Here is a 19,444-nt window from a genome sequence, read left to right as displayed (position 1 = left end):
TTGTCAGTGAAGAATCTGGCCCAGTATATTTAGGGCTGGTCTTTCCATCCTTTCTTCACTTTTTCCAGGCACTATCAGTTGCACATACAAAAAACGGAGGCGGTATGAAAAGGTGTCCCTCGGTACACTAAAGGAAGTTTAATATAAATGTATCTTGTTCTAGAGGTGGTCAGCATTTGTCTGTTACATTCTAGGAACAAAAACGTATCCTGGAGATGGGAATCACAGGACCTGAGGGACATGCCCTAAGCAGACCTGAGGAGGTAAGAGACTTAACTAAGTCTGTATTTCTTGGAAATGTCTTTTGGCTTCTACATACCATGGGAAGTAGGTTTCTTATAAATAAATAAAAGAGAAGATGATAGATGGATGGATGGTTGGAGGAGGGGACAGCAAACGATCTGCTTTTCACAGCCTGTTCTGCTAATGCCATTCTCTGCAAAATTTTCTAAGTATGAGATATCATGCTAAAAATGTGTAACAAAGTCTGCAAAATATTCATAGGACATATTGTTTATCAGCTGATCAAGTTATTTCAGCCAAAAGCACTCCTAATAATTTTTTTTCCTACTATCTGTACATATTCACAAACATCTACATATTGTAATATTGTGAATTCATGAGAATGGAAGGATTCTGTGGGTCAGCTTGATTTATGCACTTTTGTCCTATAATAAAATCCGTTCATGCATGGATCAGCATAGGTCACTGAAACAGGATTTTTCAAAGGCCATGTCTACATTATGGGTACTATAGCGGCATAATTATGGTTTTGTAGCTGTCGGCATACCTGTCTCTGTAGATGGAACCTACACTGATGGCAGGGGTTTTTCCATGGGTGTTGGCATATCACTTCCCCACAAGACAGTAGCTAAGAAAGAAGCATTCTTTTGTCGTTCTATCTCTGTCTACACTGGGAGTTAGGTTGGCATAGCTATATCACTGAGGGGTGTGGATTTTTCTAAATTATTGAATCTTTTCCTGTTAATGGGAGTGGAGGCCTGGGGAAAATCCTAGTTTGATATTTGCCAAAAAGTAAGTTGAAGTATTTCTTAGCACCACATGTGGTAGCCCCATTACTGAGGTACAAAACCTCTCTACTTCTTCCTCAGGCTTGCCTGGTGATGAACCATTCCCATATTAGGATATGAATCTACACTCTGGCTTGTCATTAGGTGTATATGTTTGTAATAATGGCTCCTAGGAGAACATCAGGTAAAAAACAATAATTGCTGGGGTGAACATTTTAATTTAGGAGAAGAGAGTTAAAAGAAGTACTTAAACTGTAAAGATTTAGGCCAGGGGTAGGCAACCTATGGCATGGATGCTAAAGGCGGCACGCAAGCTGATTTTCAGTGGCACTCACACTGCCCGGGTCCTGGCCACCGGTCCGGGGGGCTCTGCATTTTAATTTAATTTTAAATGAAGCTTCTTAAACATTTTAAAAACTTTATTTACTTTACATACAACAATAATTTAGTTATATATTATAGACTTATAGAAAGAGACTTTCTAAAACGTTAAAATGTATTACTGGCACGCGAAACCTTAAATTAGAGTGAATAAATGAAGACTCAGCACACCACTTCTGAAAGGTTGCCGACCCCTGATTTAGGCCTTTGATTTGTGCTTTTGGAGATGCTGTCTTTACAGACTTGATTGATAAAGACTTTGAAGAGAATTATCAATAACCTTGTGTCTAATATTTTGGTCACTCCAGTTTTCTGGATTTAAGTAATACTTCTGATATCAGGATGGAGCCGTGCAGAGAGGGTTTGGGCCAATCATTGGACTAATGGCAGTGAAGAGAGGCCTCTAGCGGCCCTTGAAAGGCACTGCTGCTGCAGCTGAAGACAAATGATTTGTATGCATGTCCCAGATGGCTCCTTGTGGGAGATTGCTTTGACACTGAGGAACAGAGGGGACGTACTGGAGGATGTTTGAAAGCCTTCTATGGATTATGGGCTAAATTCAACCTATATTGCTGATGCTGTTCCTTAGAAATACTTACATTCACTGTTATCTTATCCTTGTGTAAAGATTGGGCCTAAGCCTGCATTGTCTGAGGCCACAGACAATTTCTATGAATTATGACACTATTTCCCCCTTCCTTTTCTTTTTTGTTTGTAGAGGGAAGGCCATGGAGCTTCATGAAGAAATGTGGATTTGGAAGAGTTAATAGGGGAGGGAGTGCAGCTTTGGTTCTAGCAGCAAAGTCCTTTATAACATTTATTTGTTACTATTTTAGGCTTGATAGTGCCGTTAACAAGGAGCAGTGAGGTACAGAGCTGCATTGCCCTGGGATAGTACAAGGAAGCTTGGTGCTTCACTATTCTAGCTTATCAACCCCCAGGCCAGCTGTGCTGGGTAGCGGATACATGGGGTTAGGGGCAGAGCTGTTTCCTTGCCTTCTCACCACCACTCTGCCCCCATGGGGCACCATGTGCCTCTGGAAAAGTAGAAAGGGCACACTCTAGAATTGTGTTTTGGCCCTTACACAAGCTATGCAAGGCTGTCTGTGACTTTTTTTTTCTCCCTCCCATCCAACATTGCTCAGCAGTATACGAGCCAAGCAGAACAAGGCCGTTGTTGTTGTTGTTGTTAAAAAGAGAGAGATCTGGCTCAGTCCTAGATTTCACTTTCACTTCCTTCTGCTTTTCAACTTACATTTTTCTGCCTGTTTTCTTGTCCATTCCAGCTTGAAGCAGAAGCTGTTTTCCGTGCCATCACCATCGCCAGTCGAATCAACTGTCCGGTGTATATCACCAAGGTGATGAGTAAGAGTGCGGCTGATATCATTGCACTGGCTAGGAAGAGAGGTATGGAACTCAGTGCATTCTTCCCAAAGGAGGTGTGCATTAGGTATCAGTTTACCAAATGGAAGCTCTAGCAACTAACCAAATTGCTGAATGCAGGGGTCAGTAACCACTGACTCAAATGTCTGCTGTTGTGCTAACAAATTGTTTTTGGGAAAATGGAAGTGAGACCCCCACTTCTCTATTCAACCCTGACACTCTCCCTCCTACCTCCACCTACCTGAAATGTGCATCATAATCCTCCCTTCTCACACGCTACCTCTTGCCCTTATCCCAAGCTGCTGGCTATTCATTCTTGCAAAGAAGATCTTCTTCCCTTGTAAGGCCTAGCACAGACTCTCAGCCTTTGTGGGGCAGCTGCCAGAATATATCTCTCTAGCACTTGCTGTCTGTTACTGCTAGTGCCACAAAGCTTCATGAGCTAGCAGTGGGTGGGGGGAAATAGAATGCATGCAGTGGACCTCAGAGGGAGAGGTTCTGCTCCCTGCAGTGTTGAGGAGTTGTTCCCCCTGTGCTCAGCTCCATTGTATTTTTAATACCCAGTGGCTTCAAGTCTTTTTTTTTTTTAAATGAGATAAGAACTGGAAGGGATGCTGAAGGGTCATAGAGTCCAGCCCCTTACCTTCACTAGCAGGACCAAGTACTGATTTTGCCCCAGAGCTCTAAGTGGCCCCCTCAAAGATTGAACTCACAACCCTGGGTTTAGCAGGCCAATGCTCAAACCACTGCTCGATCCCTCCTCCCTACTTTATTGTTGACTCCACTCCTTGTCTCTCCTAATTCATGTTCTGTTGTTCTCAGTTATCTCTGCTTTTCTCTTTTCTCTCATTTTCTTTCCCTCATCTTGTCCTTTGCTGGTTCTATTTTCTCTCTCAGCCTTCAACACTTCCAGCACCTCTCACTTAGAGTAAGACAGGTGAGAGGCAGGCCACAGAGACATAGAAGTGCAAGGGAAAGGCAGCAGGTGCTGCGGAGTATCCAGGCAGCAGGTGCAGAAATTAGTTTGACTCTGGACCACTGGTATCTCTGCCACTGGGCAGTGCAAAGAGGCCAAGGAGGAAGAGCAAACTCTCCCCTGGATCTTTAATGTGTCCCCTTCTGACCAGGCTTGAGGTACACTGATGTGAAAGGCTGCATTTCCGCTTGCTTGCGCCGCACATGTTCTGTGCGTATGTAAAGAACTTCGGTCTCCTGGGCCTTCAATCCACTGCACAAACTCACTTAAAAAACAGAGAAAAGATGGCTGTGATAAGATTATTCAAATTAAACACAACTTTGAACTCCTTTCCTCCCAGATTAGAGAATTTTGTAAATATTTCGATCAAAAGCATATGTGGCTTGGCAAGCTGCCTGATTAAATTTTTATAATACGGACAAAGCCTGGGCTGTTTAATTTCTTAGGAGTTATGCTGTCCATGTAGCAACATGTAAATTATGCATGGCTGTTCTCAGTAAGCTGCATAAATGCACTGGCAAGTGGATTTTAACCATTTACTGTATATTCTTGCTTCTCCCCAGGTCCTCTAGTTTTTGGCGAGCCAATCACTGCCAGCCTGGGGACAGATGGTACACATTATTGGAGCAAAAACTGGGCCAAGGCTGCAGCCTTTGTGACCTCACCACCTCTGAGTCCTGATCCCACCACACCAGATCACTTGAACTCACTCTTAGCATGGTATAACCTTTAATTGTTTATAATCAGCCAGTCAAGTGAGTGCAAAACCCATGCCAGATGCATCTAGAGACTGTTCCAGAGCCCATTGAAGTCAATGGGTATATTTCATCTGATTTCAAAGGGCTTTGAGCCAAGCTCCTAGTGTATAAAATTATGATGGACAAGAGATGTTAGGTTACAATAGAATTAGTCCTTAAGAACTCAATCTTGTTATCATTAACATTAATGGCAAAATTCCCATTGGCTTCAGTGGGAGCTGGGTCAGACTCAAAATTATCAGTAACAGAAGCTATAATAAACTGACAGTGTGACTTGCTGAGGCAGATTTTCTTGGCCTGCTTTATAGGCTGGAAGATTATGTAGTATGCATAATGCACATACAGCAACAGAAGCATAACTAAAAAGAGCCTGCCTGTTTAATGCTATAGACATATGGGAGAATTAGTGTTGTACGGATGTATATTGTATAGATGTTAATCTACTGATTTATTGTGAGGGTGACAGAACAAACAGGACTTGATGTGAAGAGTGATATGTTATTTGCAATTTCAACTGAAGAAATGTGGTACAGGATTTATTCAGCAGTGAGAGTTATTTATTATTAAAAAACTTCCAGGTTGAAAGGTCAACAACCATTGCTCTCTCAACTTCCACCAAAGTAAATGTAATCCTGGTTTCCTGTGCGTGCATCATCCCAATGCTTTGGTACACGGGAGAGAGGAGACTTGTGGACTTTCCCTTGGGTGACCCACTTCTTTCACTAGAGGACTCCTGGCAGGGAGGAATAGGGTCAAGGAGGGAGCATGGCCATTTCTAATGTAACATTGCATTTGAAAGATAGATAGGAGTTTGATTCTCATATGTTTTGTGTTAACCAGTGAGAAGGTGCCATATTTTGGCTCATCTTCTGCCCATAACAGACCTCGTGTTGTACCTTTCCCTTGAGCTCTGCTAACAATAAAACGTTCCCACACATCAACTTCTCCTTAAGAGTGAAAATGCTTGTTGTAATTTGCGTGCACACATACATGCACATGTGCTCTTAGGACAGGGGCTAATCTTTCAGTTTTTAATGTCTTGTGGCTTGGTTTTGAAAGGTGCTGAGCACCCGCAGCTTCCAGTGACTTCAGTGGGATTTGTAGATGCTCAGCACTTCTGAAAATCAAGCCACTGGAGAATGGCTAGATTCTGAGGGTTAATAGTGATGCTAAGGGGTGCCGCGCCATGAGGCAAGAGGACGTCTGCCTGCTTAGAGGCCTGATTTTGCTGAGTGCAATTCCCAGCACAGGTAGACAGACTCGTGCTAGCTCCAGCCGAGCTAACACGCTAAAAATAGCAATGGGGAGGTTGTGGCACAAGGTGATGGCTTGCGCTAGCTGTCTGTCCAAACCCACCTGACAGCCTGGGTCTGAACTCGGGTGATTAGCGCAAGCCACCACCAGTGCCGCAATGTCCACACTGCTCTTTTTAGCATGCCAACTGGAGCTGAGCTAGTGTGAGTATGTCAACTAGGCTGGGAATTGCACCTCCCAGCGGCAGCATCGACATTGCCTTAGGCCCCATCCTGGATTGCCCTCCTGTTGTGCCCCATCTCTACTGGTCTCAGGCTGGAAACCAGCAGGAGTAAATGGTACACATTGGGAGGGCAGCTGATGGGTGGGGAGGAAGTGGCATGGATGCCAGAGAAGCTTCATTTAGGGATTCAAGTTTGCATTTGGGAAGAAACAGACTGGTTATAGGAGGCTGTCAGCCCACTGATAGGAGGTGGGGGTGTGCTGTCTGTTTGCAAAGGGATCAGGAGAAGGCTAGAGAGAGAGGAGGGTGATCATCAGAGAGATGGGAGGGGGTAGGAACAGCAAAGAGATGGGTATCCCGCTGATAGGGGCTGGGGAAGAAAGGGGTGGGAGCTGAGTTGTTTTGCTGAGAACCTTCCGGAGGTTAGTCATTCCAAGGGTTAGAAGGGGTAATATGTTATCCCTCTGCCCACAAAGGTTCAGGTAGCTCTGAACATGTTTAACAAGTTACCAGCAGTGTCTTGGCAACCTGGAATTGGGTATCACCTCTGGAAAGTGTGCACTGCTTTTAGCTCATTGAGATTCTTCTTTGGCTTAAGTGGTGGAGCTGCTGCTTTGCAGGGCCTCCCAGAGGATTCCGGGGGCCCGGGGTCTTCGGCGGCGGGGGGCCCTGCTTTGGCGGTAAGTTGGCGGCGGGGGGTCCTTCCGTTCCGGGACCCGCCGCCGAAGTGCCCCAAAGACCCACGGCGGGGACGCCCCTTCTGCCGAATTACCGCCGAAGTGGGACCCGCTGCCGAAGTGCCGCCCCCACCGCGGGTCTTTGGGGCACTTCGGCGGCGGGTCCCGGAACGGAAGGACCCCCCCCCCGCCGCCGAATTACCGCTGAAGATTCGGCTGCACTCCGGCGGCGGGTCCCGCTTCGGCTGTAATTCGGCGGCGGGGGTTCCTTCTATCCCGGAGCGGAAGGACCCCCAGCCAGCGAAGACCGGGAGCGAAGAAGCTCCGGGGGCCCGGGCTGGGCCCCGCGAGAGTTTTCCGGGGCCCCTGGAGCGAGTGAAGGACCCCACTCCAGGGGCCCCAAAAAACTCTCGTGGGGGCCCCTGCTGGGCCCGGGGCCTGGGGCAAATTGCTCCACTTGCCCCCCCCCGGGCGGCCCTGCTGCTTTGGGGTGATAGGGGACTTCCGTTTGAGTCCCAGCAGGACAGAGTGCTGACAGTAGAGTGAGTAGTTCAGTTTGCCAGCGAAGCCACTAGTTAACACCAGGAGGTGGCACTATGTCCCTATCTGTGCTGATTCCTGCTTCATACCTTGGAGGAAGTACATTTTTAGGATTTAAAATGTTCATTTGCTTGCAGATCACGTTTCTTCCAGAAGTGAGGTTTCCCCACAGCAGGTTGACAGGTTATGTACCTGGGTGATATAAAAGCATGGGGAGATGTGTCTAGGTACCTGTACATCAGAGACTATGTGCATGCATATCTGTATGTGCAGTAGGGGATGACTTCTGCTTAGTGACACCTGTGTACATACAGAGGCACTCCACTGGTGCTGGACTTACACAGACATTAATGAGAGCGGAATCTGGCCCTAAGTCAGATGTATTTTTGGTGGGGTTATACAGAAATTGGTTCATTTCTGACTGGTGCTGACCTTGGGAGAAGATGAAATTAGCTCCTTTATTTGATCTTTCTGTTCATTAAAATGAAAATAGGAAAAGGTCTTTTCTGGCCTGATCTTGCACCATTGACATCATTAGGAGTTTTGCTGTGGAGTTCAGTGGGAACAGGATCAGACTTTTAACCAGCTCATGTGGCAAAGTATAAAAAATCATTATTTTTACTGCAGCAGACACAGCTGTGTGTTCTCCACAAGAGGCTTCCAACATATTATTAATATGTGGGTCAAACTGGCATAGCTAAAATGGCAATAGAATTTTTAGGATTGTAACCCAGATAAAGCCATCTTTTAATATCAAAATCATGCAGAAAAACTGGGAAATCCGGGAAACTTTCATTATGCTCCAAACATGCAGAAATGCTTCCCCCTTCTTCCCCCGCCTTACTGGCTTAGAGTCAGAGATCTTAAATGACATCGGCTTAGCCTGCTTTCAGGTCTAATGCTTTAAATCAATACATTGAAGCTTAAAAACATCCTATATATTAATACTTTGCAGTACATTTTTATATGGTTTTTTACCCAAGGATGAATATGATTATGATAAATAATATATTTTATAGCATTTTTCATCAGTAGATCTCACAACATTTTACAAGCATTAAATAAGCCTCACAACATAAGGTTAGCATGGTTTTGATGTCTGGGTGAAAATTTGCTGTTGAAACTGTTTTGACAGAAACTTAGATTTTTGACTAAACAAAAAATGTCTGCTTTCCACAGAAAATTTAGATTTTTGTTGTTGTTGTTGAAAAACTGAATGCCTGGAATCCAAAATGCCACCATGATGCCTCATGGGAGATGTAGTTCAGATACCTCAGGCTTCCACACTTATATATGGGCTCAGCTCCCCATCCAGACTCCATCTCCCATGAGGTAGTGCTTCCCCTCACCAAGAAATGAGATGGTGGTGCTTCATAGGAGATGTAATATGATCATATAGTCTGGTCGAAGAAGGAGAATGGGAGCATGATGCATCTGAGCTACAAATCCATGTGCCATCATAGTGACATTTCAGAAACTAAATATTTTAGTTTTTTTATTTTTTTTCATCAAAAACTAAATTTTTCATGGGAAAAACGTGAATTTTTCTGACCAGTTCTAATGTTTATATCCATTTTACTGATTAATAAACTCAGGCAATGGGACTGTTCACGCGATTAAAGTTAGGCATATGCAAATGTTTTTTGTTGGATTGGGGCCTAAGTGATGCTCTTGAACTAAGAAGACTAAGCACTGTGGTGCTCAGCAGAAAAACTTCACACAAAGGGCATATGGAACAAACCACTGGGAAAGGCAACTAAAACAAAGCATGGAAAAAAAGAGAGAGAGTCCTAGATTGTTTCTGGTGCAGTGAGTTAATAGTGTTGTAAAAAAAAAAAAAGACTGCATTGTAAAGATAAACTTGGAATGGGCAGGCCAGTTGAGCTGGAGGAGAGTTTCTTGTCCCTACAATTGTATTTATTAATACGTGTAGAAAATTAAAGAATCCACTATGTCAAATTAAACTTTCATACAGCAAGACAGTGATGAGCTTAGAGAACAGAACAAGGACAAGATAAAATGGAAAGCAAATCTTGTGATGTCATTGATATGTTTAGTAATTTGCGGTAACGCAAGAAACTCATTAATATAAAAAATACTTTTAGTCTAATCTCTCTTATTTCACTATTAACCAAGAGGTTTGTCTTCTAATCAAAGGCTCATGATGTTGCTTGATTCATTTTCTTGTGGATAGGAAAGGATCAGAAGATGATGCAGAAAGTTTCCCATAAGTGAATAGGGTTGGCACCTCAGCAAATTGTACTGACATGACAGATAAAGGATCTTTTTCGTCATTCACTTGGTTATTTGTAAGGATGCTGGGATTTTAACCTCTGAATACAAGGCCTCTTGATGTTTCAAACCTGCAACTTACACACTAAGATGGGGAGGGATGACTGGTTCAAATCCTAGCATGGTCAGCTCAACCTTCAGCCTTTGGAGACAGAGAAACTGCAGTGAAATATTATGTGTGGCTGAGACCTTTGAAGCTGAGGTGTTGTCTTTTTCTGGGGACAACTAATTGGTGTTGGAATGATCAGAGTGCAGGCTTGCCTGTTCATTCCCTGTTCTCTGTCACAAGGTACAAAGAGAGAGTTTTTCTTGTACAAATTCCATGAAAAATGTGTAGACCAAAAAAACCCCAAAAAGTCATCTGGTATTCATCATGTTATTTTTATTTCACATGATTATGGATTTATCTTTAAAGTAGAATATTTAATACAAGGTTTTGATAACCTTTATTAACACTAATAATGGAGTCATCTCCTCAGCACTGTTAAGTGGACTTTGTACCAGTCTTGTGGTGAAAAGCATCTGACCTCGGCAGTAGTTGATTATTTTAACGTGCCTGGTTGGTGTAAAGCTGAGAACAGAGGGTTTTCTTAAGGAAAGGTGATCTGGCCAGAGCACCGCTGCTCTTCAATGATCCTTAGCCACCAGAATAGCGAGTGGTGGCTGTTAATAGCTAGCGTGGTTTAGAGCACATGCCTCTCATGTCTAGATTTGAAAAAACAAATTCACACCCAACTTGATGCCAAGTGAGTCTGTGTGTCCTGCAATATCAATACTCCATGTGTTAACTCTTCTTAGTGGGGACCTGCAGGTGACGGGAAGTGGGCACTGTCCCTACAGCACTGCCCAGAAAGCCATTGGAAAGGATAACTTCACTATGATTCCTGAAGGAGTTAATGGAATCGAGGAAAGAATGACTGTTGTCTGGGACAAGTCTGTCGTGAGTAATTGCTTATCTTTATAGACTAAAAAATTGGCTGTTAACTGAATAATGAAGACCAAGGGGCTCTATGCCAGAATTCATGTGGTTTCCCCATATTCTGAGAGCTCCTACAGAACAAGCTACCATAAGGTTATTATTTATTTTTAAATACTTGGTAGGAATGCAGTTAGAAGCTTTGTATTTTATTTGTTTTACAATGGAAAAACATCGTGTTTTCTGAGTCCTGAGGTTTAATTGACTGTACATCATTTTTTGGTATTGTGTCAGATTGAGTGTTTGGAGCTGACATAATAGTCAAAGCAGTTTAACACTTTTGAAGTAGACTTTGTATAAACTTGACAAATAGATCATTTAATTTGGGGAAATGTCATATCATTGTTGAGAAACTGCAAATGGATGGGAACCAAAGCTTGAGGTGATAGTATAAAGCCATTTAAATGAGGACTTATTGTGTAATTTATACTGGAATATTTTACAGCACGATGTTGGCATAAATTAGCAATTTGTTGGTTATTCCATGGATCCTGATATACAATGCATTCCCCGCACCCATACACACAGGTGAAGCTGATATGCATGTTACAAACTGTAAAGCTCTATGATTGCATTTATAGTGCACCTCTGACCACCTTACCTGGTCTGTTTCCCAATCCAACTTGCCAGGGACTCTTGCTAGGACTCCAAACACTGAAGCAGCTTCAAATAGCTGCTGTTTAAAAGCAAGGTGGACAGTTTCCTGTTCTGTAACTGGCGTTCTTCGAGATGTGTTGCTCGTGTCTATTCCACAGTAGGTGTGCGTGCTTGCCACGTGCACCGGTGCCTGAACTTTTTTCCTCAGCATAGAGGGAGTGCTGCTGTGACCCCTGGAGTGGTGCCGCCATAGCAGACCATAAGGGGAGCTACACACTCCCCCCACCCTCAGTTCCTTCTTGCTGGACCAACTCCGAAGGTGGGGAAGGAGGGCAGGATGTGGAATAGACATGAGCAACACATCTTGAAGAACGCCCAGTTACGGAACAGGTAAGTGTCCTTTCTTCTTCGAGTGCTTGCTCATGTGTATTCCACAGTAGGTGATTACAAGCTGTGTCTGATGGAGGTGAGTAGGAGTTCACAGATTCCCTGGCTGGAGCACAGCCCTACCGAAAACAGCGTCATCCCTGGTGTGGGAGACGATCGCATAGTGTGACGTGAACGTGTATACTGAGGACCAGGTAGCGGCCCTACAGATGTCCTGGTTAGGGACATGGGCCACAAAGGCAGCCGACGAGGCCTGAGCCCTTGTCGAGTGAGTCCTTACAATAGGTGGTGTGGGAACTCCTGCTAGATTGTAGCATGTGTGGATGCACAATGTAATCTACCGGGAAAGCCTCTGGGTGGAGATCGGTTGGCCCCTCATGCGCTCGGCTGAAGCAACAAAGAGTTGTGAAGACCTGCAGAACGGATAAGTCCAGTCCAGATAAAAGGCCAGAGCCCTGTGCATGTCAAGCGTATGGAGGCGGCGCTCCTCATTAGAAGTATGCGGCTTAGGGCAGAGGACAGGTAAGAAGATGTCCGGGTTCATGTGAAAGACAGAGACCACCTTGGGGAGGAATGCAAGGTGTGGGCGGAGCTGAACCTTGACTTTGTGAAAGACAGTGTATGGGGGCGGTCTCAGGTCAGGGCCCTGAGCTCCGAGACCCGCCGGGCTGATGTGATGGCCATGAGGAAGGCTACCTTCCAGGAAAGGTGAGACCACGAGCATATGGCCAGGGGTTCGAACAGGGGCCCCGTAAGGTGGGATAGCACCAAATTTAGATCCCACTGAGGGATAGGGGTCCTAACATAAGGGAAGGACTGATCTAGCCCCTTGAGGAAATGCCCGGTCATGGCATGGGAGAAAACCGAGTAGCCCTGGACCGGTGGATGGAACACCGAAATAGCCGCCAAGTGCACCCTGGCAGACGAGGGGGCCAGACCTTGAGTTCTAAGGTGAAGCAGGTACTCAAGAATAAGTTGGAGTGGGGCAGACATTGGGGAAACACCCCGCTCGCCCGCCCACCCGGAGAATCGGGACCACTTTGCCAGGTAGACTTGGTGTGTGCATGGCTTCCTACTTTTGAGGAGGACACATCTGAACCCCTCCGAACACGTTCTTTCCTGCGCATCTAGCCACTGATCAGCCGCACTGTCAGACGGAGGCTGGCCAGATTGGGGTGGAGGAGGTGGCCCTGGTCCTGGGAGAGTAGGTCCGGGCAGAGCAGCAACGGCCGGGGAGGGGCCACGAGCAAGCCCAGGAGGGTCCCGTACCAATGCTGTCGGGACCACACTGGGGCGATCAAAAGGATGTGTGCCTTGTTCGTTTTTACTTTTTCCAGGACCTTGGCAATGAGGGGAAACAGGGGAAAAGCGTAAAGGAGTTGACCCGACCATGACAGGAGGAAGGTGTCTGAAATTGCATTCCTCCCCACCTCCCGGAGCAGAACCCATGGCAATGGCGGTTTTGTCAGGTCACAAACAGGTCTACTTGGGGAGTGCCCCACTTTCAGAAGAGTTGATGAGTGACCTCCGGGTGAAGCAACCACTTGTGTTGGGAGAAGACCCTGCTCAAACGATCGGCCTGCGTGTTTTTGGCGCCTGGCAGGTGGAAAGCCTTCAGGGAGATGTTGTGGGCTATACAAAACTCCCAGAGGCTGAGGGCTTCCTGGCAGAGGGCTGAGGACTTCGCCCCGCCTTGCCTGTTGATGTAAAACATTGCAGCGGTGTTGTCTGTGAGTACTCTGACCACTTTGCCGCGTAGCTGCGAGTTGAACGTCATGCAGGCTAAACGTATCCGCCCTGAGTTCCCTGACATTTATGTGAAGGGATAGCTCTGCAGTGGACCACAAACCTTGGGTCCATGAGGTCCCTATGTTTGCTCCCCAGCCCAAGTCTGACGCGTCGGACACTAGGTCCAGCGATGGGGTCGGGTCCCGGAAGGGAATTCCCTGGAGTATATTGGCCAGGCAGGACCACCATTGTAGCGTGGCGATCACCTGCACTGGTATTGAGAGGACTTTGTCCAGTTTGTCCCTGGCCTGAGAGAACTCTGAGGCCAACCAGAGCTGGAGGGGCCTCATATGTAGACTGGCATAGCGGACCATGTATGTGCACGCTGCCATGTGGCCCAGGAGATGTAGGCATGCCCTGGCCGTGGTAACAGGGAACTCTGTGACTGAGGTTATAAGCCCCTTCAGGGTCTGGAACTATGGGAAGGGAGACTGTGCATGGGAAGGGAGGCTGTGGCCTTGGAGGTATCCAGGAGAGCACCTAAGAATTCTATGCGCTGCACCGGGACCAGTGTTGACTTGGCCTCGTTTACTAGGAGGCCTAGTTTGGCACATGTGGCCAAGAGCAGGTCTATGTGGTTGCATACCTGGGACCGCGAGCTGCCCCTGAGCAGCCAGTCGTCTAGGTATGGGAATATCTGTAACCCTTGGTGTCTGAGGTAGGCCGCCACTACCGCTATACACTTTGTGAACACCCTGGGTGTGGTGGACAGGCCAAGGGGGAGGACCGTAAATTGGTAGTGGTCCTGTCCTACTAGGAAGCGGAGGAGGCATCTGTGCCCCTCGAATATGTGGATATGGAAGTATGCATCCTGAAGGTCCAGGGCCACATACCAATCACCAGGGTCCAGAGGGTATGATACATGCCAGAGAGACCATGTGGAACTGGCATTTTGCCATGAACTGATTGAGGCCTCGCAGATCCAGGATGGGTCTGAGCCCCCATTTCGCCTCAGGGATCAGGAAGTAACGGGAGTAAGCCCCTTTCCCTTGGAATTCCCACGGAACCTTCTCTACAGCTCCCAGGCTGAGGAGCCGACCCACTTCCTGCTGTAGCAGGGGTAAATGCAAGGGGTCCCCCCTGCCGTCCAAGGGAGGGGGGAGGGAGGGCGGGCATGAGGCAAATTGTAGCGTATAACCCTGGGAAATGGTGCTGAGGACCCAGTGGTCTGATGTTATTCAGGACCATTCCACAAGGAACGCAGACAAGAGGTTGCTGAAAACTAACTTTATCTGTGGGGGGGTCCTTTCGGGGGTCACCGGGGCATCCTCCTGCAACCAGTCAAAACCGCCTCTTGCCCTGCTGGTTGCCCCTGGAGGGCCCAGGCTGTAGGGTAGAATGAGACTGCCTCTGAGGTCACCTCGTCTGAATTTTGGACCTCTTGTAGTCGGGCTCATATCTCGGCTGAGGTGCAGGGACGGAGACTTGAGCCTTAGGCTTTTCCTTGGGCGGGACGTAGAGCCTGAGAGTTTGTCCTTCATGCCATGGAGCCTCACGTCTGTTTGTTCCGCGAATAGGTCCTTGCCATCAAAGGGAAGATCCTGCATCGCAGACTGCGCCTCCGCGGAGAGCCCGGATAGCAGTAGCCATGATGCCCTGCACATGGACACCGCTGAGGCCATGGATCGAGCAGCCGCATCCGATGCTGCCTGCAAAGCAGCCTTTGCGGCAGCGGCACCCTCCTCCACTAGCTACTTGAATTCCTTCCTTTCATGCTCCGGAAGGGAGGGCTCAAATTTTTGCAGTGACCTCCACAAGTTAAACTCACATCGACTGAGAAGGTCCTGGTGGTTGGCTACCCGGAGCTGGAAGCTGGCAGACGAATAAAGCTTTCTGCCAAACGAGTCCAGTCTTTTGGAGTCTTTATTCTTGGGTGCAGGTCCTGGTTGGCATTGTCTTTCCCTGTGGGGAGTTGGGGGCTGGGTGAGTATAGAGGTATTCGTGCCCCTTCGTGCACTCTGCCTTTTTTGATACTGGGGCCAGGGAGGCTGGTGTTTGCCAGAGGGCACTGGAGATGTTGGCCACCCCTTCATGGAGCAGGAGAGCTGCTCTGCCCGGTGCTGAGGATGAGAGCACGTTAAACAGCGAGTCCGAGGGTCCCTCCATCTCCTCAACTTGGAGATGGAGACTGGATGCTACTTGCTTTAGCATCTCCTGATGGGCCCTGAAGTACTCCTGCGGTATGGAGGAGGGCGGAGCTGTGATTTTTGTCATCCGGTGCGGGGGAGGGGGCCATACTGGGCTCTGCACATTGGCCGGTGCCGCGGGGACCACCCCTTGATCAGACTCCTTGTGTGGTGCCGAGGAGCCGTGACCCGCCGATCTATCCCTTGGAGGTCTGGATAGCGCAACTGACAGAGCCTCCAATGCTCCCGCTATAGACCGAGGGCCTTGCTGGGCGTGCATGGGGGGCCAGAGGGTCCACTGGCACCACTGACTCTGCCACAGGGGTCCCTGACATTGGCTCTGGTGTGGCACCGGCAGCACCAGCTGGTCAGGTTGGCCTGGCTGGAGCATAGGGCATTGCATGTGGGTGAAGGTCTGGTTTACCAACGACCTGTCAGTGCTGTGCGAGCGATACATGCGGTGGTACCGAGCATGGTGTCTGCCACGGGACCAGGACTCCGATGTCGAGGAGCGGTACTGCCTCGAGATACTTCGATGCCTGGATATGTGATGACGTGGAGCTGGCGATCCCAGCCGGGAGTAGTGGATGCGGTGCCTTGACACTCGAGAGCTGGAGCGTGACCGGTGACGATGTCCGTGCTGGGAGTGGCTCTGGTAGCTGTGCCGAGAGCGCGAGCATCTACAGCGTCGGTGCCTGTCCTGCTGATATTCTGTACTCGGCGTGGAGCTGTCCCTAGAACTGCGCTCCGACGGCACCCTACCAGACAACCTGGAGGGCATTGAGAGTGGAGGCTGGGGGGTATGTCCCAACAGGACACTGGGTGACAAGTGGTCCCGAGAGCAGTCTCCTGACTGGGATCTGCGTTGGGTCGGCGTTGGCTGACGAGACCCCAGTGGCGGCTTGCCTCTAGAGCAAGGTCCGAGTCCTGGCAGTGCCCCAGGCACCTCCAGGGTCATAATATCTTTGGCTGCCTGCAGGGCCTCTGGTGTCGAAGGCACGCGGACTTCAGCTGGAGAGGTCTGAGTCGACGCAACCGGGCTGCTCCGCTCGACCTGAGTGGGGGCTCTAGAGCCTTGGCAGTGCGGGGGCTGCCCGACGTGGGTCTGGCCTCCCCCCGTGCCTTCTCTCTACGCTTCTGAGACTTCCTCTGCTTTTTCGACGGAGAGCGGTGCCGGCCACTGGAAGGTGCTGGGGGATCGCCACGCGCCGAAGACAAAGTGCCCGGTGCCGATTCTGCTCAGCGCACTGGGATAGAAGCCAGTGCTGACTCCATGAGAAGGGCCCAAAGTCTAATGTCTCTCTCTTTTTTTCATCCTGGGTTTGAAGGACCTGCAGATTTTACAGCGGTCGCTGATGTGGGATTCGCCCAGGCAGCGGAGACAGTCGGTGTGTGGGTCACTCCTGGGTATCAAACGCCTGCAAAATTCACACGATTTAAACCCTGGGGCCTGGGGCATGCCCCGGCCCGAAGAATAACTAACTAAACTAGAACTTTTACTAACTGATACAGGTACTACCGAACAACCAACAAGATTTGAGATGAGCTGCAGCAAAGCTGGAGCAAGTGGTTCCGATACACCGTCACTTGCAGCAAGAAGGAACTGAGGGTGGGGGGAGCGTGTGGCTCCCCTTCTGGTGTGCTATGGCGGCGCCACTCTAGGGGTCGCAGCAGCACTCCCCCTATGGGTACTGCTGAGGGAATAACTTCCAGCACCGGTGCACGTGGCGAGCACACACACCTACTGTGGAATACACATGAGCAAGCACTCAAAGAAGAATGAACAAAAACCAACCAACCTGAGACATTTTTTCTTCTTTTCTCCCACAAAACATGGAATGTCAGCTGCAAAACTACATTGGGCTGAGATGCAGGTGGGGCAACATTCAGTTGTGGACTTGGTATCTCATGTTCTATTTAGGCTAGAAATGGGTGGTGTTATACCATACAAGGAGAATAGTCTGTTTTTCATTGGGGCATGCTGCTCTTGTTTCTAGCCTGAGAAAATCAAAAAATATTGGACTGTAAAGTCACAACATTGTTCTGTGTGGCAAAGATTTCGTATGCCATTATTAGATATTTCTAAAATTTGATCATTGATGATTTTTTCTCTCCCTTTAAGACTTGTATGGTGGACTTGTGCTACTAAAGCAACCTGGATTTGCAGGTGTAGGGATAAGAATAAGGCAGCGGATTTTTCAGGTGTACTGCTGCTCCTTTATGCTTCTCTGGCAGTATAAAAGTGCCTTAAAGTGGATATAAATAATTTACACCCATATTATGGTACCTTCACATGTGAGAGTGGTGGAAAGGGGCCTTAGCAGAAATGAGACAAGCCTTTTATCTGTAATAAAATATGTAGTATATACAGCGTATATGATGGTGTAGTCTGGATTAAGGGTTTAGTGGCTTTTGTTTGGGATGATGTGAATAACTCACTCATCTGTTTGCTGCTCCTGAATAATACAGACCTCACAAACTCAAGCTGATAAAACCTTTGAACCATGAAACCCCCTCCCTTATTTCCTCTGTCCAGTCTATCTACACACATGCCCTTATATGTTGATAATATCAATATTCTATCTCAATTTTGGAAGCTTAATTTACTCATGTCAAATTGCTTGTAGGCCATAGGCAAGATGGATGAGAACCAGTTTGTTGCTGTTACCAGTACCAATGCTGCCAAAATCTTTAATCTGTATCCAAGGAAGGGCCGGATTGCTGTGGGCTCAGATGCTGATGTTGTTATCTGGGATCCTGATAAAGTGAAGACTATTACAGCCAAAAGCCATAAATCGGTAAGAGAAAAAATGCGTATTGTCATTATAAACACAATCTTCTAACTCAAGTGAACTCCCAATGTGCTAGATACATAAGAGCTGGATCATATGATGTTCTGTATTAAAAAGTATGATTGTTCATATTAAGATGAAAGTAATTAAATCTCTTGTTTCAGAGAATAAGAAATTTACCACTACAGTCCAGAAGGAATTTTTCCAGCATGTACAATATTGTATAATTGGCTAAATGAATGGGCCAGTTCCCCAACAGCTGTTAATCAGCATAGCTCCACTGACGTCAGTGAAGCCATGCCATGCCAATTTGCACCAGTCTTGGAGCCAGCATCAGATTTTTAAAGGTATTCTGATGCCTAAAGATGCCGGTAGGCATGTAGTGGGATTTTCAAAAGCACCTAAGTAGGTTAAGTGCCTAAATCCTATTGATTTAGAAAATCCCACTAGGTGCCTTATTGCATCTTTAGGTGATTAAATACCTTTACAAATCTGACAAACTCCACCAGAGAGGTCCTTTGGGGCCATCTGCCTGTCCCAAGATGATGTCCAAACAGGCACAGAGAGCACTGATTGGTTGGGAGGGCACATGTCCCAGGATCATCACAGCATCTCCTTCTAAAATGAAGAAGAGGAGATGAATGTTGTTCACAACCAATGACAGTGAAGAGGAGGACAAAGACTACTTTTACACAGACTCCAGAAAATATTAGAGACTCTCTCAGAGAAGACATTACCATCCTTATGGGAGACTTTAATGCCAAAAATTGGACCTGATAACACAGGATATACACAGTCATGGGGGACATGCTCTGGAGGAGAGATGAGTGAGAATGGAGAGAGAGTGGATCTGTGTGCTTAACAACAAAATCTATAGGGGGGAGCATCTTTCCTTCACTTAGTGGTGGCCAGATTGAAGCTGAAGCTGAAGAACTGGATTGAAGGACCATAAGACCAAGGAAGATTTTGGATTGACGCTGAAGAATAGTTTTTCAGTACACAGGATCGGGTCTGAGGAAGAGGAAGACAGTGTAACTCAACAGATGGCAGAAGTGAGAGACACACTTAGGTCAGCATGCCCCAGGAAGCTTGGAATTAAGAACACCAGCAGAAGAGTGGATCACAGCAGAGTCCTTGACAAAGAGATAAGAGAGAGAGAGAGAAGAAGAGCACAACAACAACAGCAGCAGGCAGCAAAGGCCAAAAAAAGAAAAAAAGAAGAGTATGCCCAGCACAGAGAGGTGAAGAGGAATATTAGGAAGG

At 47.4% G+C, this 19,444-nt stretch overlaps 1 protein-coding gene across 5 annotated transcripts in view; it reads left to right on the top strand.

The window, feature by feature from the left end:
- Positions 1–19,444, top strand: part of CRMP1 (collapsin response mediator protein 1) — a 64,268-nt gene that overhangs the window by 39,361 nt on the left and 5,463 nt on the right. For all 5 annotated transcript variants that reach the window (XM_039541172.1, XM_039541175.1, XM_039541174.1 and 2 more), the window contains 5 exons: positions 195–263; positions 2,699–2,819; positions 4,335–4,491; positions 10,314–10,455; positions 18,017–18,187. In XM_039541172.1, the coding sequence (XP_039397106.1) occupies positions 195–263; positions 2,699–2,819; positions 4,335–4,491; positions 10,314–10,455; positions 18,017–18,187 (660 nt within the window). The remainder of the gene's footprint in view (positions 1–194; positions 264–2,698; positions 2,820–4,334; positions 4,492–10,313; positions 10,456–18,016; positions 18,188–19,444) is intronic.

This window comes from Mauremys reevesii, linkage group 5, assembly GCF_016161935.1.
Source record: "Mauremys reevesii isolate NIE-2019 linkage group 5, ASM1616193v1, whole genome shotgun sequence".
Classification (NCBI taxonomy): domain Eukaryota; kingdom Metazoa; phylum Chordata; order Testudines; family Geoemydidae; genus Mauremys; species Mauremys reevesii.
The sequence above is the reverse complement of the archived record's forward strand: the minus strand, read 5'-3'. Positions and strand labels throughout refer to the sequence as shown.